Genomic DNA, 25871 nt, shown 5'->3' on the forward strand with positions numbered 1-25871 from the left:
GTCTGGTTCCAGTTCGAAGTGGGAATGCTTTCAGTTTTTCCCCATTCAGTATGATGTTGGCTGTGGGTTTGTCATATATGGCTTGTATCATTTTTAGATAGGCCCCGTCTATGCCTATTTTTTTGAGTGTTCTTATCATAAAAGGGTGTTGAATTTTGTCGAATGCTTTTTCTGCATCTATTGAGAGTATCATATGATCTTTATTTTTGCTTCTATTTATGTGATGAATTACATTTATAGATTTGCGTATGTTAAACCATCCCTGCATCTCTGGGATGAAGCCCACTTGGTCGTGATGGATTATTTTTTTGATAAGCACTTGGATTCGATTTGCTAGAATTTTATTGAGAATTTTTGCATCTATATTCATAAGAGAAATTGGTCTATAGTTCTCTGTTTTAGTTGCATCCTTTCCTGGTTTTGGTATTAGGGTTATGTTGGCTTGGTAAAAAGTGTTGGGGAGAATCCCATCCTTCTCTATATTGGAGAATAGTTTATGTAGGATGGGCACCAGTTCTTCTTTGTAGGTATGGTAGAATTCAGGTGTGAACCCATCTGGTCCAGGGCTTTTCTTTTTGGGAAGGTTTTTTATTGCTGTTTCGATTTCAGATCTAGATATCGGTCTATTTAGGAATTCTGCTTCTTCCTGGTTGAGCCTGGGAAGGCTGTGTGTTTCTAGGAATTTGTCCATTTCCTCCAGGTTTTCTAATTTGTGTGCATAAAGATTTTTGTAGAATTCATATATGGTATCCTGTATCTCTGTGGCATCAGTCGTAATTACTCCTTTTGTGTTCCTGATGGAGGTTATAAGAGATTTTTCTTTTCTGTTCTTGGTTAGTCTAGCCAGAGGTGTGTCAATTTTGTTTATTTTTTCAAAGAACCAACTTTTGGTTTTATTAATCTCCCTTATGGTTTGATTGTTGTCCTTTTCATTTAGTTCTGATTTAATCTTAATAATTTCTCTCCTTCTGCTGGGTTTGGGATCGGTCTGTTCTTCCTTCTCCAGCACTTTGAGTCTATTCATTAGATTGTCTAATTGTAAGTCTTCTGTCTTTTTGGTATAAGCATTTATGGAAATAAATTTTCCTCTCAGGACTGCTTTAGCTGTGTCCCACAGATTTTGATAGGTTGTATCTCCTTTGTCATTTAATTCAAAAAATCTTTTGATTTCCGACTTGATTTCTTCATTTATAAAATGATTGTTCAGGAGAAGGTTATTTAGCTTCCATGACTTTGAGTAGAAGTGAGGATTTCTGTTAGGGTTCATTGTTACTTTTATTCCACTGTGATCTGAGAAGATGCATGGTATAATTTCTATATTTTTAAATTTTTTAAGGCATGCTTTATGACCTAAGATATGGTCAATCTTGGAGAATGTCCCATGAGCTGATGAGAAGAAAGTATATTCAGAGGTTTTTGGGTAGAATGTCCTGTAGATATCAGTCAGGCCCATTTGATCGAGCGTTGAATTTAAGTCCACTATTTCTTTGCTTATTTTTTGTTTTGAATATCTGTCCTGAACTGTCAGTGGCGTGTTAAAATCTCCGGCTACTAACGTGTTGTTATCTATCATTTGGTTGAGATCAAGTAGGGTTTGCTTTATGAATCTGGGTGCACCTAGGTTGGGTGCATATATATTAAGTATAGTTATGTCTTCTTGTTGAATTGTACCCTTCACCAGTATATAGTAACCATCTTTGTCTTTCTTTACTTTTGTTGATTTAAAAACTACGTTATCGGAGATTAGAACCGCCACGCCAGCTTTCTTTTGGGTTCCATTTGCTTGGAATATTGATTTCCATCCTTTTATCTTCAGCCTAAATGCATCCTTGCAGGTTAGATGAGTTTCCTGAAGACAGCAGATACTTGGCTTATATTTTTTTATCCATTGGGCCAGTCTATGTCTCTTGAGTGGGGAATTCAATCCATTCACATTTAATGAGAGAACTGATAGGTGAGACAGATTGCTTTTCCTCAAGTTGGGTTGAATTTCATTGATCTGTTTTCTCTCTTGAGCCATTATGATAACTGGGTTTTTATATTTATCTCTTGATTAGTGTTACATTCGAGGGTCCTTCTTGTGCTGGACCATGTGTAACTCTGTTTTGAGTACTTCTTGGAGAGCTGGTCTTGTCTTGGTGAATTCCCTAAGTTTTTGTTTATCTGAGAATGTCTTAATTTCACCTTCATATATAAAACTGAGCTTAGCTGGATACAGGATTCTAGGCTGGGCATTATTCTGTTTCAGAAGAGTGAGAATGGGGCCTCAATCTCTTCTTGCTTGTAAGGTTTCAGTTGAGAAATCTGGCGTGATTCGGATGGACTTTCCTTTGTATGTTACTTGATTCTTTCTCCTTACAGCTCGAAGAAAGGCCTCTTTAGTGGATATTTTGGTCAGTCTAATGACTACATGACGTGGTGTCTTCCTATTTGGTATGAATCTCCCAGGGGTTCTTTGAGCTTCTTGAACCTGTATATTTAGAGATTTGGCTAGGCCTGGGAAATTTTCCTCAATTATATCTTCAAATAGTTTATTCAACCCTTGCTTATTGTCTTCTTCACCCTCAGGAATGCCGATAACTCTGACGTTAGGCTTCTTCACATAATCCCACATTTCTTGTAGACTGTGGTTAATTCTCATGTTTGTTTGTTTCAGCTCTGTAACTGACTTATTTAATTGGAAAGTGTTGTCTTCGATCTCTGAGATTCTTTCTTCTGTTTGATCTACCCTGCTCTTGAGACTTTCCACTGTGTTTTGTAGCTCCTTGAATAAATTCTTCATTTCCAGGAGTTCAGTTTGATTTTTCTTCAGTATTTCAATTTCTTTGGTGAATTTTTCTTCCAAGTCCTGGATCTTTTTTGTGGTTTCTTTATGTTGATTATCCATTTTTACTTGCATGCTGTTCAGCGTGTTTATGATCCATGTTTGAAATTCTTCCTGTGACATGTTGCTATTTGGAATCTGGTTTGTGTTAATTGGTGGTGAACTAGTAATCCTCTTTGAGGGTGAAGTTTCAGCTTGATTCTTTATACTTCCAGGGTTCTTTCGCTGAGCCCTTCCCATCTGGATGAATCCTTAAGATTCCTTCTTTCAGCTTTAGTCTGGAAAGGGGCAGGCCGTGAGCGCCAGGTAAGCTGCCTCCTCTGTCGCTAGGGGGAGCCCTTCGCTTGTTGTTCAGGGTTTTGCTACCTCCGCTGGGGGGGCTGCTCCTCCTCCTCTCCCGAGGTGGTTTCCGTCTCTCTCTGCGAGAAAGACAGTGGATAGGGGGAGGGGAGCGGCGCCCTCGTTCGCCCAGCGCCCCAGCTGCTGCAGTTCCCGTGGGCGATGGTCCTCCCCGCCCCAATGTCCGCAAGGTCCACGCTCGACTCTCTCGTGACTGGGGAACCACTCAGTGTTCACACAAAGGCTTAGCTCCTAGTCGGTCCGTGGACTAGGGAAGGGAGCCGCCCGGTACCCAATCATTTCACCGGGTTTAGGGTGCAAAACCCAACAATGGCGACCGCCCGTCTGCAGCACTGTCACTGGGGTTGAACGCTCAGCGACCGGCAGAGGCCAGAGGAGCCGAGACCGGGAGAACCCAGCCCCGCCTAAACGAGACAGATCGGCGTCTGCTCGAGCCGGGAGGGAGGCAGCCCCGAAGCCCGCGTATAGGAGACAGTTGCTAGGCGCCTCAGCCGCACACAGCGCTCTAGGGTCCAAAATGCCTCCCGCCAATGTCTCCTCTGCAGAGCTCACGTCTCCCGCGGCAATTCTGCGCCGACTTTGGGCAAATCCCCAATTGAGTGGGTGTGGAGGTCAGAGGGGGAACAAGATGCTTTCCTGTGGGGCTGAACCCACCCCACTCTCTGGTGGGGTGCGTACAACCGTCCCGCGCTCCCTTCTCTGATGACCCTCCGCACTCTCTAGTTTTTCGCGATGTATTTCCCGATCACCTCAGTCCTTTCTCGCTCTCTCTCTCTGTCCCACGCTGATTCTCCGTGGGTTCACGCCGCCGTTCTTGTGGGGGAGTGAACCTCTAGCATTGTGGCAGTCCGAGACCCATGCCTTCCACTCCGGGAGCACGAATCCAGGAGGTCACCACCATTCCGCCATCTTCCTTCCATCCCCATTCTACCTTAAGAGTATGTTTACGTACTTGAGATAGTCTCCAGGGATTTTTGTAGTGTTCTTTAAAATTTAATTATTTAATTTTATTTCGTGCAGCCTTTGCAAGATATTCACAGGAAATTCAAAGCCAACTGATGTATGTAGCAGCCTATTTTTATCCAGCCATGCTCTGTGTGCTAGACAGAACTCTTGTAGAAGCAAGAGGTGAAATCCTCCCCCATTCCTTCATGTGGCTGCAAACATTGCATGTGGAGTTATTATGTGGATAAAACTAGATAAATTTGCCTAAAGTCATTCAGTTTAAATTAAAAACCTAAACAGATTATTCTTCCAGAGAATTGGGATTCCAATTTGTGATCTGCATCCATAACCTGGCAGCTGGATGTGATCTTAGGGTGTATAAAGAAATGGTTTTAAGATTTATAATGTAGAAACACTGAATGTATAGTACAGAATAAATATAGTAATAAGAAGTCATAAAACACACATAGTTTTTAACTGTTTTTAAGATATTTTACTTTTTAATTATTCACTATTCTTTTCCTTTTTATTCTTTTACTGTATTTCTTTCTTTTTTAAATTTTTTAAATTTTTTTTATGTCAGATTATTATAAGGGTACAAAAGTTTAGGTTATATATATTGCCCATGCCCCCCCATCCCCCCGAGTCAGAGCTTCAAGTGTGTCCATCCACCAGAGAGTGCGCATCCCACTCACTATGTAGGTATACATCCATCTCCTCCCCCCACCCCCATCAACCTGAGTCAGAACATTCAAGCGTGTCCATTCCACAGACAGTCTGCATTGCACACATCATGTAGGAATACACCCATCCCTTCCCCCCACCCTCCACCTCTGTCCGATACCCAATTGGTGTTATTCCCAAATGTGCACTTAGGTGATGATCAGGGAAACCAATTTGCTGGTGAGTACATGTTGTGCTTATTTTTCCATTCTTGGGATACTTCACTTAATAGAATGGGTTTCAACTATCTCCAGGAGAACAAAAGGCTTTCTATATCACCGTTATTTCTTATAGCTGAGTAATACTCCATGGTATACATATACCACAATTTACTAATCCACTCATGAATTGATGGACATTTAGGTTGTTTCCACATCTTTGCAATTGTGAATTGTGCTGCTATAAACATTCGGGTACAGGTGCCTTTGTCATAGAATGACTTTTGTTCCTTTGGGTAGATGCCCAATAATGGGATTGCTGGATAGAATGGTAGGTCAACTTGAATCTGTTTAAGGTATCTCCATATTGCTTTCCACAAGGATTGCACTAGTTCTCAGTCCCACCAGCAGTGTATGAGTGTTCCTGTCTCTCCGCATCCACACCAACATTTATTGTTTTGGGACTTTTTGATAAAGGCCATTCTCACTGGAGTTAAGTGTTATCTCATTGTGGTTTTGATTTGCATTTCCCTGATGATTAGAGTTGTTGAACATTTTTTCATATGTTTGTTATCCATTCTTATATCTTCCTTTGAAAAATTTCTCTTTATGTCCTTTGCCCACTTTTTGATATGGTTGTTTGATTTTTTTCTTGCTGATTTTCCTGAGTTCTAAATAGATTCTTGTTATCAGTCCTTTATCTGATGTGTAGTATGCGAAAATTTTTTCCCATTCTGTAGGTTGTCTGTTTACTCTTGTGACTGTTTCTTTGGCTGTGCAGAAGCTTTTTAATTTGATCAGGTCCCATTTATTTATTTTTGTTGTTGCTGTTATTGCTTTAGAGGTCTTCCTCATAAATTCTTTGCCTAGGCCAATGTCTGCAAGAGTCTTTCCTACATTTTCTTCTACAATTCTAATAGTTTCACACCTTAGGTTTAAGTCTGTTATACACCATGATTTGATTTCTGTGAGAGATGAAACTGTGGGTCCTGTTTCAGTATCCTACATGTTGCTATCCAGTTTACCCAGCACCATTTATTGAATAAGGATTCTTTTCCCCAAAGTATGTTTTTGTCTGCTTTGTCAAAGATTAGATGGCTATATGAGGATGGTTTTATATTTGGATTTTGTGTTCTCTTCCACTGGTCTGTGTCCCTACACTTGTGCCAATAGCAGGTGGTTTTAATAACCACAGTCTTGTAGTATAGTTTGAAGCCTGGCAAATTCATGCCTCCCATTTTGTTTTTATTGATCAAACTTGCTTTTGCTAAACAAGGTCTTCCCTGGTTCCATACAAAGCATAAAATTATTTTTTCTATATCTGTGAAAAATGAGGTCTGTAATTTAATATGGATTGCATTGAATCTGTAGGTCACTTTGGGTAGTACAGACATCTTAACAATTTTGATTCTTCTGATCCACGAGCATGGTATGATTTTGCACCTGTTTATGTGCTCTGCAATTTCCTTCCTCAGTGCTTCGTAGTTCTCCCTATAGAGGTCCTTTACCTCCTTAGTTAAATACATTCCTATGTATTTTATTTTCTTTGTTGCTATTTTGAAGGGTATTGAGTCCTTAATTTGGTTCTCTGTTTGACTGTTATTGGGATATATGAATGCCTCTGATTTGTGTGTATTGATTTTGTATCCTGAGACTTTACTGAATTCATTGATCAATTCCAGGAGTCTCTTGGTTGAATACTTGGTGTTTTCTAGATATAATATCATATCATCAGCAAAGAGTGAGAGTTTGATCTCTTCTTTTGCTATTTGGACTCCCTTGATTCTGCTCTCTTGCCTGATAGCTCTTGCAAGGACTTCCAATACTATGTTGAAAAGTAATGGGGACAGTGGGCAGCCTTGTCTGTTTCCAGTTCTAAATGGGAATGCTTTCAATTTTTCCCCATTCAGTATGATGTTGGCTGTGGGTTTGTCATATATGGCTTGTATCATTTTTAGATAGGCCCCATCTATGCCTATTTTGTTAAGTGTTCTTATCATAAAAGGGTGTTGAATTTTGTCGAATGCTTTTTCTGCATCTATTGAGAGGATCATATGATCTTTATTTTTGCTTCTATTTATGTGGTGAATTACATTTATAGATTTACGTATGTTGAACCATCCCTGCATCTCTGGGATGAAGCCCACTTGGTCGTGATGGATTATTTTTTTGATAAGCACTTGGATTTGATTTGCTAGAATTTTATTGAGAATTTTTGCATCTATATTCATAAGAGATATTGGTCTGTAGTTTTCTTTTTTTGTTGCATCCTTTTCTTGTTTTGGTATCAATGTTATATTGGCTTGGTAAAATGTGTTGGGGAGAATTCTATCCGTCTTGATGTTGGATAAGAGTTTATGTAGGATGGGCACCAGTTCTTCTTTGTAGGTGTGGTAAAATTCGGGTGTGAACCCGTTTGGTCCAGGGCTTTTCTTTTTGGGAAGGTTGTTTATTGTTGTTTCGATTTCAGTTCTTGATATTGGTCTACTCAGGAATTCTATTTCTTCCTGGTTGAGCCTGGGAAGGCTGTGTGTTTCTAAAAATTTGTCCATTTCCACCACATTTTCCAGTTTGTGTGCATAAAGATTTTTGTAGAATTCATAAATGATATCATGTATCTCTGTAGTATTGGTTGTGATTTCTCCTTTCATGTTTCTGATGGAGGTTATTAGACTTTTTTCTTTTCTGATCTTGGTTAGTCTAGCCAGAGGTGTGTCTATTTTATTTATCTTTTCAAAGAGCCAACTTTTTGTTTTATTAATGTCCCTTATGGTTTTTTTGTTTTCCTTTTCATTTAGTTCTGATTTGATCTTAGTAATTTCTCACCTTCTGCTGGGTTTGGGGTCGGTCTGTTCTTCTTTCTCCAGCTCTTTGAGTCTATTCATTGGGTTGTTTATTTGTAAGTTTTCTTTCTTCTTGATATAGGCATTTTTGGAAATAAATTTTCCTCTCAGGACTGCTTTAGCTGTGCCCCACAGATTTTGATAACTTGTGTTTCCTTTGTTGTTTAATTGAAAGAATCTTTTGATTTCTGTCCTGATTTCTTCATTTATAAAATAATCATTCAGGAGAAGGTTGTTTAGCTTCCATGACTTTGAGTAGGAATGAGAATTTGTGTTAGGGTTCATTATTACTTTTATTCCACTGTGATCTGAGAACATGCATGCTATAATTTCTATTTTTTTTTTATTTTTAAGACATGCTTTATATCCTAGGATATGGTCAATCTTAGAGAATGTCCCATGAGCTGATGAGAAGAAAGTATATTCAGTGGATTTTGGGTAGTATGCCCTGTAGATGTCAGTCAGGCCCATTTGTTCTAGCATTCTGTTTAAGTCCATTATTTCTTTGTTTATTTTCTGTTTGGAGGATCTGTCCTGTACTGTCAGTGGGGTGTTAAAGTCTCTGTCTATTATAGTATTGTTATCTATCATTTGGTTCGGATCAAGTAGGGTTTGCTTTATCAATCTGGGTGCACCTAAGTTGGGTGCATATATATTAAGTATAGTTATGTTTTCTTGTTGAATTCTGCCGTTCACCAGTATATAGTAACCATTTGGTCGTTCATTATTTTTGTTGGTTTAAAAACTAAGTTATTGGAGATTAAAACTGCCATGCCAGCTTCTTTTTGGCTTCTGTTTGCTTGAAATATCGATTTCTACCCTTTTATTTTCAGTCTAAATGCATCTTTGCATGTTAGATGGGTTTCCTGAAGACAGCAGATACTTGGTTTGTATTTTTTTATCCACTGGGCCAGTCTATGTCTCTTGAGTGGGGAATTCAAGCCATTCACATTTATTCAGAGGACTGATAAGTGGGACAGAATTTTGTTCATCTTGTTGGGTAGAACTTCATTGCTATGTTTTCTCTCTTGAACCAATGTTGTAACTGGGATTTGATCTTTATCTCTTGTGTAGTTTTACATTCGTGGGTCTTCCTGTGGTGGTCCGTGTGTAACTCTGTTTTAAGTACTTCTTGGAGGCCTGGTCTTGTCTTGGTGAATTCCCTCAGTCTTTGTTTATCTGAGAATGTCTTAATTTCTCCTTTGTATACAAAACTTAGCTTAGCTGGATACAAGATTCTAGGCTGGGCATTATTCTGTTTCAGAAGAGTGAGAATGGGGCCTCAGCCTTTTCTTGCTTGTAAGGTTTCAGTTGAGAAATCTGGCATAATTCTGATGGGCTTTCCTTTGTATGTTACTTGTTTCTTTCTCCTTACAGCTCGAAGAAAGGCCTCTTTAGTGGATATTTTGGTCAGTCTGATGACTGCATGACGTGGTGTCTTCCTATTTGCTATGAATCTCCCAAGGGTTCTTTGAGCTTCTTGAACCTGTATATCTAGAGTTTTAGCAAGGCCTGGGAAATTTTCCTCAATTATGTCTTCAAATAGCTTATCCAACCCTTGCTTATTATCTTCTTCACCCTCAGGGATGCTGATAACTCTCACATTAGGCTTCTTCACATAATCCCACATTTCTTGTAGACTCTGATCTTTTCCCTTATTTCTTTGCTCTATCTCTGTGACTGACTTATTTAATTGGAAAGTGTTATCTTCAATCTCTGAGATTCTTTCTTCTGTTTGATCTACCCTTCTCTTGAGACTTTCCACTGTATTTTGTAGCTCCCTGAATAAATTCTTCATTTCCAGGAGTTCAGTTTGGTTTTTCTTCAATATTTCAATTTCTTTAGTGAATTTTTCTTCCAAATCCTGGATTTTTTTTTGTGGTTTCTTTGTATTGGTTATCCATTTTTTCTTGCATATTATTCAGCTTGATTATAATCCATATTTTTAATTCTTCCTGTGGCATGTTACTATTTTGAATCTTGTTTGTGTCAATTGGTAGAGAGCTGGAATTCCTCTTTGGGCGTGAGATTTCCGTTTGATTCTTTATACTCCCCAAGTTCTTTTGCTGAGCCCTCCCCATCTTGATCAATAGTTAGATCTCTTCTTTATGCTTAGTCTGGATAGCTGCAAGCCTTGTGCTCTGTTCTTAGGCTGTGAAGCAATCTAGGTGTGTTGCTTCCTTTGTCACTAGGGGGAGCCTGTTATGTATTGTTTAGAGTTTTTCTACTTCAGTTGGGGCGCTGCTCCTGGTGGGTCCAGCCCCAGAGGATTGATTTGACCTAATACCAGTTTGACGAGTTAAGTCACTATGCTCTCGACTTTCAGTTAGCAGCCAGGATTAACCCTGGTTGCAGGCAGGTAAAAAGTCGGTTTTTTTTTTTTTTTTTTTGCTTTCTGTCCAGAGGTGGTTTCTGCCACTCTATGCCCGAAAGACACTGGCTAGGGTGAGGGGGCATTGTCCTCGCTCGGCCAGTGCCTCAGCTGCTGCAGCTCCCATGGCCAATGGTCTGCCCTGCCCTAATGTCTGCAAGGTCTACCCTCCACACTCTCGCGACTGGGGAAGAACTCAGTGTTCACACAAGGGCGGAGCTCCTAGAGAGGGTCCACGGACTAGGGGAAGTAGCCGCCCAGGGAGCCGCATGGCACCCCATGGCTCCGCAGTGGCTGGAAAGCCTATCTTTTCTTCGTTGTATTACCTTTGATCAATAGATCAGTTGATTATATGGATCTATTTCTAGGCTTTCTCTTCTGTTCCACTGATCAATTTGTCTACTCCTTTGGAAATTCCACACTACCTTGATTACTGCAGGTTTACAATAAGTTGTAGTCAAGTTGTGTCAGTCGTCTATATTTTGTTGGTTATTCTGAGTCTTTTGTCTTTATATATAAAGGTTAGAATCAGTTTTTCAATATCAATGTGATTCTTCAATGTGAAGAATATCAAATGTGACCTTCTCATTTTAACTTCTATTCTTCTTAACTTTTTCTTTCATGTTTTCCATTTTTAACTTTTATGTACTATATTCTGTGTAATGTACTGAGAACTTCCTTACAGTTTATTATCTGTTTATTTATGCTTCATCTGCTATTTCATCTCCCCAGTGAATTTTTGTTCTGAGTGATTAAAGTGACCATATCTGGATGTTCCAGCCTTTATCTACCTAGCAACAGTCTCAAGACCATGTCTCATGATTCTTGTCTACACATTGGTGTTAAAAACTATGCCATTAGTGTTTATAACTGAGTTCATTGACTCCAAGATTATCTCCATTACCGTGTGAGTTTACTATTCTTTTCTAAGTTTTCTCTGAGCTCCTGGAATATGGAGATTTGCCTTCCTTTCTTTAGAGCTTAGCTTTGTACCTAAACATTTGCAATTTTATCTTTCATTTCTGTGTTTTTAATTTGTTTAATCTTTGGGGATGGGATAAGGAAGAGAAGCCTCTTTGCCTTTGCTTATTCTGCCATGTTTCAAGAACCATTATTTGAATCTCATCCTCATAAAATACCTGGTCTTTGACTCCATCAAAAAATCTATTCATTCATTTTTTTCCATACTTATTTATTGAAAATGTTTTGTACTAGAATCTGTGACAGACACTGGGGATACTATAATGAATAAAAAATCCATCAGTTGGCCGGGTGCGGTGGCTCACGCCTGTAATCCTAGCTCTCTGGGAGGCCGAGGTGGGCGGATTGTTTGAGCTCAGGAGTTCGAGACCAGCCTGAGCAAGAGCGAGACCCCATCTCTACTGAAAATAGAAAGAAATTATATGGACAGCTAAAAAAATATATATATAGAAAAAATTAGCCGGGCATGGTGGTGCATGCCTGTAGTCCCAGCTACTCGGGAGGCTGAGACAGGAGGATCGCTTGAGCCCAGGAGTTTGAGGTTGCTGTGAGCTGGGCTGACGCCACGGCACTCACTCTAGCCTGGGCAACAGAGTGAGACTCTGTCTCAAAAAAAAAAAAAAAAATCCATCAGAGAGATTACAGTGAGAGAGAGTATTGTTTGTTTCTACTGGCTCAGACCTTCTCTCAATTGGGCAAGTTCCTATGCATTGGATTAACCAGGACTGTTCTATGAATGCAGATGGACCTTCCCAGCATGACTGGCTTTTTTCAGCCTCATTCCATTAGTGAAGACTTGACAGAATTGAAACAAACCTAAGTGGATTGGTGAAGGTATGGCTTTTAAAGATCAGCATCTGATTTTATCTTTTGAGGCCTATTTTTAAATGACTAATTGTGCTCTGTTGGCCAGAACTTCTATATCCTTAGTCTGGTAAGATCTAATTAGTTCTGGTCCAAGTAGGTTTGTTTAACCATTCAGATATACAATGAATTTAGCATACAGAACAGGGATGTTTGAATGAGGTCTCCATGGACTTAGATGAAACATGAACTTGGAAAATTAAACTGGCTTTTGTAGAGACAAAACCATCAAATTTTGATTCTCCCTCACTTGGAATATAATCTAAATTGTATAGGCCTGGATTTGGTGAGAATCTCATAAATTTAGCCCTAATTTATGTACATATAACCAGAACCTCAAACATAGTAGATCCTTAATAAATGTTTGTGTCACAGGGATAACATTTTTGAACAATATTATCCACTCATGTGTGACCTTCTCCATATTTTGCAAGATGTGCCTATTTCCCTCATTGTTCGTGTATGCTGTGTGTCTTTAAGTGTGTGAGTTAAGGGAAGGGATTAGGATTATAACAGAAATGCAAAAAGATAGTATCAATATTAAAATTTTAGCAATAAGAATAGGACTTTTTCCTAGTCTATAGCGCGCCATAATCTTGTAAAGCAAGTGTTGTCAAGAGAGGGTACAAAAGCTTTAATTATTTTTATAAATATTCTTTTAATTTACAAATCATAATTGTATATACTTTTGGTTAAAATGTGATGTTTGATGTATGTATACAATATGGAATGATTAAGTCAAGCTAATAACTTATCCATCATCTCACTTAACCATTATTTTTTGTGATGAGACATTTGACATTAAAACACTTTTCAAAATTTTTCTTTGACATATGGAGAGCCATGCTTGTGAACTAGGTAGTTCACGTGGTGTCTTCCACAGACAACAGAGGAGATAATCCTTCCATCATTTAGGTTAAGGCTTAGTGTCTCCAGCAAGGTACATATGATGCAAAGGAAGTGCATGACAAAGAGGAAAATTACCTGAAAATCTGTCCCTTCTACATCAAATGAATGTGGAGACAGTAGAAAGAGAATGGTAACAGCTGAGGAAACATATGTTTCAGGGTCTTTTTTCTTTTTCTAAAATAAGATTCAGGGTGGGAGTCTTGCTAGAGAACTTAAGAGAAAATCTAAAATCAGGGAGGATTTTGTTCTATATCTCATTTGGGATTCCAGAAGGAAACTGCCTTTCAGTGTTCCCTCAATTTCAAAATGGGGCAGCAGCCACATCTGAGTCAAGGTGGTACATGGCATAGTTAGGCAGAGGGAGGACATGAATTTAGTTCCCAGAGTCACCTTTGGATTCAGTGTGGTATCATAGACTTTTAGAAGTTCCTGCATGTCCTGTGGAAATACAGAGAAGGTAACTGATGGTGTTGTCTGGAGAATCATCATGATGTTTGCTGAGAGCTGCAGGGTAGAGGATCCAGAACATGGTCTTAATGATTATAGAAAAATCAAGAAGGGATTTTTTCCCCTATATTTGTATAGTGCCTAAATGTGTGAATCCGTACACTTGCTGAGAGACTATATAGATTAATAAGTCCCTTTTCTATTCTTGTTTGCTGAAACTAGCCCTGGCAGGTCATCTCTACTGAGTCATGGCAAGAGTCCTGCCTGTATCTCTCTTTTCCCCAACTAGGTTTGACTGAGACAAAAACACAGTTATGTTATGGTACCCCATGGGGGCCTCTGCAGCTATCCATTTTGATTGCTCACATCTGCTCAGGTTTTGGCAACTAGGCAATTTTCTTAGTTTATTTTCTGTTGGTTTATAACAGAATACCTGAAACTAGGTAATTTATAGAGAAAAGAAATTCATTTCTTATAATTATGGAGGCTGAGATGTCCAAAGTTGAGGGGATACATCTGGTGAGGGCCTTCTCACTGGTGGGGGCTCTCTGCAGAGTCCTAAGGTGGCACAGGGCCATCTAGCCAAGGGGCTGAGCATGCTAGCTTAGATCTCTCTTCCTCTTCTTGTAAAGCCACCAGTCCCACTCCTGTGACAATCCATTAATCCATAAATGGATTAAAACATTCATGACCCAATTACCTTGAAAGGCCCCATCTCTCAATATTGCCACATTGGGGATTAAATGTCAACATCAGTTTCAGGGAAGACAAGCATTCAGATCACAGCAGCCATAGTGGTCTAAACACACTTTTTGAATGCAGCTGTGCTGTGGTAGCTGTAGGAAACACATGCATCTCTTCTATGAGAAAATACTTAATCAAACTGAAGCAAACCCAGATGTTCCATCAAGAAGATGGTATTCAATCTCCACTTATTTGACCAAACATGACTCTGGACACAATCTGCTTATTAATACAAACTAGCTGTTACTGAAGCATTGACAAACTAGGCTATGATAGGTCATTTGACATATCTCTTACCTACTGGCTCACATTTCCATTAAATTTGACAGGCCAAGCTGTGTGTTGAGCATAATGGTTTAGATAACTCAATTCTACATTGATTTTGATAGGATATGAATTCCAAAGATCCAACAGGGCTGTATGTGTGTTTTACAGTGTCTCTATATCTCCATTTCCACCTCTAAAACTGGAGAAATCTATAGTCCTCTATTTAGAATTAGAGATAATGGCAGACAAGAAAAAAAGGAGAGGAATTTTATTTTTATATTTAAATATTTTAACTATTGGATAAATATAATATCAAGAAGTCCATCCAGGCTGTACTTGATATATTCTAAAGCCACACTCTTTATAACCAGAGGAAATATATTTTATTTGAATTCAATTTGTCAAAGTACAAATATCTTTCTACAACTTTTATTTATGTTGTTCTTTTTTAAAACTCAAAAGGTAGTAGTACATTTTATAAGTATCTCTCTGGATTTTATTTGTTGGTTTCACAAATTATAATACAAAGTCTGTTTAAAAGAACTTATTGTAGAAATTTTAAAATTGTACATTTACTTGAAAAGTTACTTTCATAAAGGTTCTTTTCAATATTTCATCTTAGTTTTATAATTGAATGGAAAGGAGGTAAGATTTTAAAGATAAAATACTACTAAAATACTAGCCATTTTTTTGTTTTTTCAATTGAAAAAAAGTCTTTTTTTTTTGTATAATGTATACATCCTTACCATTTTCTACTGGATAAATACAACATTAACAGAAAGGCATGTATTGGTACATAAAAGATAACTGTAGAATTGACCATGCATATTGAACATTTTAGTGTTTCCATGTGCTAATATTGTGGAACATCTCAATTTTAATGCATTTAAAAAATTATCCTGTTTTTGAAAACTTGTTTAACTTAATGATATGTGTTTACAAAGTTCACATAAATGTTTGAGGAGGACATCACTTTCTATACAAGTTGGGGCTCTGACACTCTGAAGCTGAGGTCACAGTTTGTATCAATATGATAAATATTCATTATTTTATTGTATAGATTGTATATATGAAATTACAATAATATCTTACCAGAAACAAATCTAACAAGAAAATTTGTTAAGAAATATCAAATCTATATGTGTGCTCTGGCAGGTGGTTACTGAAAAAGAGTAAGCTTGTGAGAATTTTGATATACTGTGATCAGCATTACCAATTATGTCAATGAGCCATATTTTTTGGCCTCAACACAGTGAAAGCTTTCCTTTTGGTAAATGTGAGGTATTATTTAGATGGTTGGGATATTATCTGAATAAGAAAATGGTGTCTTACTAAAAATCAAACTTTGTGTTTTAAGCTTTAAGATGTTCTCTTTTATATTAAGTTATATTCCAGGTAATAGAGTACCTTTTTTTGAAATTGAAAATACTTTTAACTTCTAAGGCTCTTAACATGAAAATTACTGATGCATTTATAACCTTCACACTTTGGCCTCCATCAATTTCCTTAAATATTTCAGCATTTTATAATAATGAGGCTAAACCTAGACTATTGGATTTCCCTTTATATTGTCAGCTGCAACAACACGTACACTTAGCACTCATGTAATTCACATTTAAAACCTTGAGTTGGATTCACAAATAAGAGCAATTATAACTACACATTAAAACAGCACAATAATTTTCCAATTTGATCTTAACAGCAGTAAATAACATGTTTAAATAACATGTGTTTCATTTCTCCTTTCTACTCTGTTTCTTAAAATTATCCAGTTTCATTCCATTTGATAAAAATAGCTTTAGGGTAGCTTCACCACCACAACACATGCACCAGCTCTTCCAATGTTAACAGGAACTTCCTAAAACAAAAACAAGAAAAGAAAAACTGTTTGAAGTCTTCTTTTAGCATAATATGGAATGCTGGAATTGAAAAAGTCCTTACTTATTCTGTCTAACTTTACCTTGTATAAATGTAAGGGAAATTACAGCCCAGATAACAGTTTATTGTGGTGGAAAGAACATAGCATTTTTATAGACCTTAGTTTGAGGATCAGGTGATCTTGGGTAAGTTTCACCATTGTGATAATTTTCTCACTTGAAAAATTACAGCATATTTTACTCATCCTTCAAGGTTTTTGTGAGGATTAAGTGAAATAAGGAAAGACAAGGATTTGGCATATAGTATTTATAATACCACCATATATTAGTTCTCTTTCACTCATCCAAAATTACACAATGAAATAATGACAGAGGCCAGGAATAGAATCTAGGTCTCTTAGCTACTGGTCTACAATCTTCAGAAAAGTAAATTCCACAAGCTTATTTAAACGTTTTGATTATTGTATTTGACATAACCCCTTGTTTGCTAATTTTTTTCTTCCATTTCTGGTTGGTCCTAAGCAGTGATAAGGTAAGGATCTCCCTATATGGTAGGATATTAGGGTTTCTGAGGGTCATAATGAGTCAGACTGTTGGAGGAGAGAGATAAAAACCCATTATCAACTGTCTCTATATTAACACCTAATTAATTAGAACAGTAGCCAATTTTACCCTGTAGAATGCAGAGTAGCATGAAGTTGGTATAAGGAAAGGTGAAGTTAGATACCAATTACAAGGTTTGCCTGTTTGTGGAGATGGTGAAGAGTTATTCATACTTCATTTTTTATTAATATGTTATTTAATTGACAAAATACCATTAGATATGTTGAAATACATCTGGGACTATCACTGGTAAGACTATCAAAAGGGTCAAGTTAGCCTTTAACATCTCCAAGATGCCCTTTCAGTGCTCTTTTTTGTACCCTCCTTAGAATTTTTCCTATTAGATGTCCAGCACTTTTGAGAGAGCTTAATTATGGCTTCTTACTGTGCACTAAATTCCTTGAATAATTGAAGAAGTTAGGAATATTGTAGTTTACACAATCTCTATAAGGAAAAGATTGAAGGCTCTTCTGGGCACCAACCAATAAGAAGGGCAGACACTTGTGGAAGAGGACATTGCCCTTTGGTTCTCAAGTCATAATACCTACATAGAAAGTTTACCAGGGTAAAGCTCTTGAATTAATGAATTTGATTCACTTCTTTTCTGTGAAGGGAATACTTTCATGAATTCAGGATAATGGTCTGTCCCCCTTCATATAAGTACTGATGGATCCTGTTAATGACCAATTAGACCAACTAGTAATTTTCTAAGACATAGATAAAGTACATACTATAAATTTTACTGAAAGATCTGGTTAGGCCCTAGAGAGAAATAGAATGGAATTAACTCAAAAAATACATTTAAAAATCTATTAAAGCCTGAAATATACTAATTTGAGTATTGTATGGGAGTACCTCTTTCCATTCATTTTTCTGTGCATCATATGACTCAACGGTGTTCAAGTAAGTATGTCCATCATATCCTCCAACCACATAGAGCTTGTCTCCCAGGGAGCACACAGCAACAGCATCTCTAGGAACACTCAGAGGCGCCACTGTTGACCATGAATCATTCTTTGGATCATATCTTAAAAGGTTTAGGAAACAATTGAGAGGGGATGGCCAATAGTGTTACAGTGGAAAATAATAGACATAAAACGTACACATATCTAAAATATGCAATTAAAATGCATTATAAATATCAAGTGTAAGTGGACTAAAAAATATTAAGAATATATATGACAAAATTCTCTTCAGCCACAAGAGGTCTCTCAAAGCATACCAAAAACATATTTCCCTGTCCAGGATACCATGTGTTTCTTTCTCCAGTACCCAGATTCTCTTTGAGGAATTTTCACATATTATGATCCTAACATTATATGAAAAATACCTCCTCTCTCATTTAGTATTCTGATTAAAGAGCTTTTGATTTTCTCTTACTATTTGTTCATCAAAGTTATACATGAGATGTCTGATCCTGTTTATATGAGATCTCATATTTTAAAGTAAACCTAAATATAATTGCCTTTTGTTTTAGTTTTGCTCTGTGAAATGTGTTACCCTGGTTTTAATACTATTTTCAGTTAGAATGGCCATGGTAGTATCCTTTCTTCTTTCTTTCTGAGAGTTCTTATTTATGTTTACATGAGCCTGGGATTATTTTTTCCATCTTAATCTGAATAATACTCAAACATTTTTAGTAAGTGAAACAAAAGAGAATTCAATAAGTAATATTAATTAAAATTCTCTCTAGAAAATCTTTTCTAAACTTTGAGGTCTATTTTAAAAATATATAACACTAAAATCTATAAGGTGAACATTAAAGAAAACTAATATAATTATACATGGAAATATTCTATGATTTTATATTGGCCTATTTATAAAAACCCAATGGTAAAGATTTTCTTTTACAAAAGAGATTTTCATGTATCACCTTCTACTAATTTACTTATATTTCTATTATCCACTTTAATTTCTGTTTTTATCTCTTTAATCATATTCTAAATCATCTGATCTCAGCTTCTTTCTGAAATTGGCTTCACATCCATGATTTTTTAATACTATCTGGAATCAGCAATAGTTAAGACAACCTCAATACCCATTCTGTATTATTGAGTGTCATGCAGCATATTATCTTAAATTCTGATGTTATAATAAAACCCAGAACCAGAAAAATCCATAGCTATATGCTTTACGTAGGCTGAATCTTCAAAACAATAGCACTTGTTAATTGATGCTGCACTCAGCTAACAGTTGGGTACACACATATATGAATGGTCAGCCAAAACTCACAGGATTTCCTTATAGATTTGCAACTAAAGACCCAAGACATTTCTGCATAGGCATGGTAATTAATGCTCAAAATCTGGCTAATGTTACTGTTTTCTGGTTACTGCTTGATTGACAAGAGGAGTTTGGGGAATGTCAAATCTTTTGAAGAAAAAAACCTTGGCAATATGGTTACTATCTGTAAAGATGCACAGGAGAACTTACTAAAGAAAAAGCTAGCCATCATATTCAAATTAAAATATCATAACTCCTCTTTCTGTTTCTCTTTTGCTTTTCTGTCTACTCTTATTTTGGAGATAAGTATACATATTCTAGTGAAAATAAAATTGAGAATGAATTCGAGAGAATTTGTCACAGATTTATTCTCCTAGAGTACTTAGGAGAAATACTCTATTCTCCTAGAGTATTTAGAGATAATCTGCCTCAATTTTCTCATTAACATCATAGTAATAGTAATCCCTGACCTAACCAGTCTGATGGATTTAGAAACTTTTAATTAAAATGATTATCTTAAATAATTAGATAAGAGAGTCCTAAGGTACTGGGTAGGCCAAAGGTGTTTTAGTAGAAAATAGTGTCAGGAAAATTGTTCAAGACTTGGAAATGAGGATTGTCTAATTCCATAGAGTGTGCTCCTTTGATTGCCTTTCTACTGGCAAGGCTGTTTTACAACTCTGCATGTGTAGAAATTATGTTGTAAAATACTGAGTTTTCTTGTGATTGCTTTCCATAATAATACAAATAAATATTGTTTGATATATATACATTGATTTTCACCATGAGGAAATAATGACTCCCAAAGATTACATTTTATTATTCACTATGATTTTAACTAGTTTTGTATCTGTGAAGAATTTCTTTTAAGCATTCCTAATTGTCTAAATTTCTTCTCTTCAAATACTCTTTTGAACTGTTTTTTAACATCTTAGGGTTACTTTATTAATCAATGAATCACATAAAATATTTGAAACATGTTCATTTTACATTTTTTTAAAGTTTTTTATTTATATATAATATATGTACGTATTTGTGGGGTACATATGATATTTTGTTACATGCACAGAATACATTACTTTATGCTTGTATGAAAGCCATGATTTTAGCTTTTTGAAAATTATACTTTAGCACGTGCCATTTTCTCAAGGTCTTTTAAAGAAAAATGACAATAAGGGGGTAATGATAACAACAATAATACTGATTCTAGCAATAATACTGATTAGTACTAAAAAGGACAATACCTAGAACTAACTTCTATTGAGTACTTAATATATTACAGGCAATGTGCTAAATATATTAAAATTTTCTATGTTGTACCCTATGGAGATGATATTATTATTATTCCCATTTTACACATGAGGAAATTAACATTTAGAGATGTAAAGTAACTGGATAAAAGTTATATAACTAGTAAATAGTAGATGTGGAATTTGAACTCAGATTTGTCTGACATCTAGTCAATGCTTTTAACTACTATACATATTTTTAGTATGTGTAAAGTTCTCTCTTCTTTTTTTAATTTTAAAGTGTATGTGAATTTTAAAAATCAGTAAATTTAGAAATGTAATTATGTCAGTAAATAAAATTAAACATTTCATTATAGAATATGTATGAAAATATTTAATTTTGTAGTCTATACCATGAACATTTTTACAATGGCTTAAAATGTGTATATCAGTTTAAATAGGCAGTAATACATACCACTCAAAATGCAGACTTGTTTGAACGAGTTTTGAGTCTACTGCATTCTTTGGGATTTTTTTAAAGGAAAATATTCTCCATAGCTACGTACTTACACACAGTAAATGCTTAAAATTTGGCACACATGATAAAATTCTGTATCAATAAAAGTAGAAATTATTGATTAAAAGTGTAATTCTATCAGTTCTGATGTAATATGGCAAACTGTGATTTTATACCAAAATGGAAAGTCAAATATTATGGGTTTCATATTTTTACAAACTCTACATGTATGGAAAAATACTCTTGTCATTATTTGTTTTTCATTTAACCAGAGAGGGCCTCAACTTCCACATCTGTAAAGTGATAAGGATGCACCAGATTTCCATGGCCTTTTCTGGTTGTAATTACACATAATTCCAGTATCATGCTTCTGGATATAGTAATAAATAAAGGGCAGAGAGAAATCAGCTTTATATTTTAAATATACAGGCAACTGAAAGTGATTTTCATGTACTCTTTATCACGTTGTCAATGTAGCATCATTGAAGAATGATGTCAGCAAGATGGCAGACTAGGAAGCTCCAGACCTCATTCCTCCACGGAAACATTAACAAACAGAAACTGGCTAAAATTACTTTATAAGAGTTCTGGAAATCAAAGATCCATAGCAATCAAGTGAATGCTTCGTCAAGAAAAATCCACATTCACATCAGTAGGAAATTTTATGGAGTTTTTATTTGCCCTTGACCCACCCCCTCCCAACATGAAGTGATGCAGATTGGGGGAAGCAGGAGCCCAGCCCCAGCTCCTTCCTTCCAACCAGAGAAAAAAAGAAGACCTAATATGCAATGATCTGTCTGGGTGGTGCCTAATGGATTAATCTCTATGTTGACTAACTCTGATGGAACAGCTTAGATCTCAGGCCAGGGAAAGCTGTGGCAAATAGCATACATAACTCATGAAAGCCAAAGGCATACCAGGGATGTGCAGACAAGTAGGCCAAGAGATTATGGATTAAGACCCTGAGAAGCAACAGGGCTCAGACTCTTAGGGAAATTTAGACATTTAAAAGTAACCATGTATTTGGTGAATCACACTGTGAACTAAAAGAAAATCTTAAATCTCCTTCTGGCTGACGGAATGGACGCCCTCCTGGTCAAGAGGATATCTTAAACTAAATTGCCTGTTAGGAGCAGGGAAGTCAGACATGCCTCATCAGGTTCCCCTCCCCTTTTGGAGATATCCTTTGTAACTCATTAATAAGCCAAAGGCTATGCAAGACAAACCTGCAGGTCCTCAATTTACACAAAAGATATATGTCAGGTGGCTTGTCTCTGATTAACAGACCTCCTTATCTTAAAACAATCCAAGCCTTTAGAAGAAGCTTCATCTCTTGAATCAATTACAAGTCAAAGAATCTTTAAACCTACCTATAACCTGTAACCTACCCCTACCACCCCACCTCCGCACTTCAAAGTGGCCCACTTTTTCGGACCAAATCAATGTATGCCTTCCATGTATTTATTTATGACTTTACCTGTAACCCCTGTCTCCCTGAAATGTATAAAGCCAACTTGTAACCCAGCCACAGTGAGTCCACTTACTCAAGTCTTCTTGGGCATGGTTATGGGTCATTATCCTCAAATTTGGCTCAGAATAAAACTCTTTAAATTATTTTACAGAGTTTCCTTCTTTTCCATTGACAAAACAGACACGCGCGCGCACACACACACACACACACACAGACACACACACATACATACAGAGGTCCAGAAAACATGAATGCCTAGAAAATGCATGAAAAGACCTCAACCCTTCATGCTGGGATGATCTAAGGCACAAAATACAACCTGCTAATTAGTGATGGTCTTCTAATGCATGAAGCCAATCTGCAAAGATATGGAGAGGTGTCTGTATTTTCAAATGCCCAGTTTTTAACAAAAGATAATAAGGCATAGAAGGAAACAGAATAAACAATGTCTATTCAAAAGAATAAGATATATCTCCAGAAACTGTCCCTTTACCCAAAGAGGGATCTGAATTACAAGACAATTATATAACTGCCTTAGCTCAAAGCTAAAAGCAAACCACAAAGAATAGAAAATGATATATGAATTTAATGAGAATGTCAACAAGGGGAAATTTATGAGAAATAATCAAACAATTCTGGAGCTGAAAAATAAAAGGTCTGGGTAAAAAATATTTACTAGAGGCGTTCAACACAGGACTTGAGAGGCAGAAGAAAGAATAAATGAACTTGAAGACAGTTCATTTGAAATGATCAAGTGTAAGGAACAAAAGGAATGAAGAAAAGTGACTAAAGCCTAGGGAACTTATGCGCCAACATCAAGTGGACCAATATGTGCATTGTGGAAATTGAAGAAGAAGAAGAAGACAAAGACGAAGAAGAAAAAAAAGAAGAAGAGTTAAAGGGGTGGAAAGAATATGTGAAGAAATAATAACTGTAAACCCACACTAAGACACATTAAAATCAAACTGTCGAAAGTAAAAGACAAAGAAACAATATTGAAAGCAGGAAAAGAAAAGTAACTTGCCACATACAAAGAATTCTTAATAAGATTAGTAGTGAATTTCTCAACAGAAATAATGGAAGAGAGAAGCCAGTGAGAAGATATATAACACACACACACACATGCACACTTATGGCTGAAAGAAAAAACAATCAGATGAGAGTTCTATATCTAATTAAAATTTCCTTCAAAACTGAGGGGTAAATAAATACATTTCCAGAGAAACAATGAGTAAAGGAGTTCATTCACACTAGAACTGCCCTATAGGACATAGTAAATGGAATTCTTCAAGTTGTAATGAAAGGATCATAGAAAATAAGTCAAAGTTATCTGGATGTATGAAGTTCTCTAGTAAAGGTAATTGCATTGACAGTTATAAAAAAAGTATGGTAATTTTGGTTTATAATTACACTTTTTATTCTTCTACGGGATTTAAAAGACAACAGTATAAAAATAATTATAAACCTGCTAATGGGTACACAAAATATAAAAACATAATTTGTGAGATCAATAACATAAATATAGGGAAGGGAAGAGTAGAGTATTTTGATGTGATAGAAGTTAAGTTGGTATACAGATACTTTAAAATAGATTGGTAAACCTTTGGAATGTTATATGAAATCTCCATGATAACTACAAAGCAAATATTTATAAAATATATATAAAAGGAATTGAGAAAGGAATGAAAACCTATTACCATGAGAAAACAACTAAACACAAAGGAAGGGTGAAGGGAGGAAATTTGGGACAAAAAGGCTATATAAGACATCAGAAAACAAATAACAAAGTAGCAATAGATCCTTCCCTATTAGTAGTTAGTTTATATTTACATGGATTAAAACTACCTGATAAAAAGACATACTTTGGCAAAATGGATAAAAATAAGCAGGATCCAACTATATGGTGTCTTTGATGGACTATAGACCTAAGGACACATATACGTCAAAAGTGAAAGGATGGAAAAAGATATCCCAAATAGTACCTAAAGCAGAGAAGGGGTGGCTATACTAATATTAGACGAAATGGACTTAAAGACAAAAACTATAAGAGACAAGGAAGGATTTTATATAATAATAAAAAGATTAATTACAAAGGGCATGTAATATTAATAATTATAAACATATATAAACCAACATCAGAGCTCCTAAATATATGAGGCAGACATTGAGACAATTGGAAAGAGAAAAATAAAGCTCTATAATAATAGCAGGAGGCTTCAATCCCCCTCGTTCAATAATGGATAGAACAACCAGAAAGATCAATGTACATAGAGAAAGTGAACAACATTATAGACCAACTGGAACTCTTGGTAACAATACACCCAAGGACAGCAGAATACATTTTTCTCAAATAAACATGGAACATTATCCAGGATAGACCATATGTTAAACCACAAAACAAGTCTTAATCAAATTTAAAAAGACTGAAAACGTTCAAGATCTCTTTTCTGATCATAATGGATAAAAACTAGAAATGAAATGCAGAAATAAAACTTGAAATTCCACAAATCTGTGCAATTAGAAAACACACTATTAAACAGCCAATAGATCCAAGAATAAATCATAAGGGAAATTTGGAAATATTGTAAGACAAATGAAAATGAACACATGGCATACCATACCAAATCTTATGGGATGAAGAGAAAGCAGTGCTATGAGGAAAATTTATAACTATAAATGCTAACATTAAAAAGAAACATTGCAGGCTGGGTGCGGTGGCTCATGCCTGTAACCCTAGCATTCTGGGAGGCCAAGGCAGGCGGATTGTTTGAGCTCAGGAGTTTGAGACCAGCCTGAGCAAGAGAGAGACCTGTCTCTACTAAAAAAATAGAAAGAAATTAGCTGGACAACTAAAAATATATATAGAAAAAATTAGCCGGGCATGGTGGTGCATGCCTGTAGTCCCAGTTACTTGAGAGGCTGAGGCAGCAGGATTGCTTGAGGCCAGGAGTTTGAGGTTACTGTGAGCTAGGCTGATGCCACGGCACTTTAGCCCGGGAAACACAGTGAGAGTCTGTCTCAAAAAAAAAAAAAAAAAAAAAAAAAGGAAAGAAAGAAAGAAGAAGAAAGATTGCAAATAAACACCCAAACTTAACACCTAATAAACTGGAAAAAGAATAATAAGCTAAACTCAAAGCTAACAAAAGGAAGGATATAATAGAGATTAGATCAGAGATGAATAATGTAGAGAATAGAAAAACAATAAAGAAAATCAATGAAACCAAGAGTTAGCTCTCTTAAATGATTAACAAAGCTGATAAACCCTAAAACAAATTGAATAAGAAAAAAGAGAGAAGACTCAAATAGCTACAATCAGAAGTGAAAGTCGCATTGCTACCAATTTTACAGTAAAAAGATATTATAAGAGAGTACTATGAGCAATGGTACATCAACAATTTAGATAAACTAGATAAAATGGAGAGATCCCTAGAAGCATATAACCTACCAAAATTAAACCATGAAGAAATATAAAATGTGAATAGAACAATAGCAATCAAGAATATTTTAGATTAAAT

General features: G+C 36.2%; 1 protein-coding gene across 1 annotated transcript in view; it reads right to left on the reverse strand.

Moving 5' to 3' along the window:
* Positions 1–16234: 16234 nt before the first annotated feature.
* The window catches only part of KLHL4 (kelch like family member 4), a 135507-nt gene continuing 125870 nt past the window's right edge, over positions 16235–25871 (reverse strand). The window contains exons 10-11 of the mRNA XM_069463274.1: positions 17772–17943; positions 16235–16294 (exon numbers count right to left, since the gene is read on the reverse strand). Of these exons, the coding sequence (XP_069319375.1) occupies positions 16235–16294; positions 17772–17943 (232 nt within the window). The remainder of the gene's footprint in view (positions 16295–17771; positions 17944–25871) is intronic.

This window comes from Eulemur rufifrons, chromosome 30 (assembly GCF_041146395.1).
Source record: "Eulemur rufifrons isolate Redbay chromosome 30, OSU_ERuf_1, whole genome shotgun sequence".
In the NCBI taxonomy this organism is placed as follows: domain Eukaryota; kingdom Metazoa; phylum Chordata; class Mammalia; order Primates; family Lemuridae; genus Eulemur; species Eulemur rufifrons.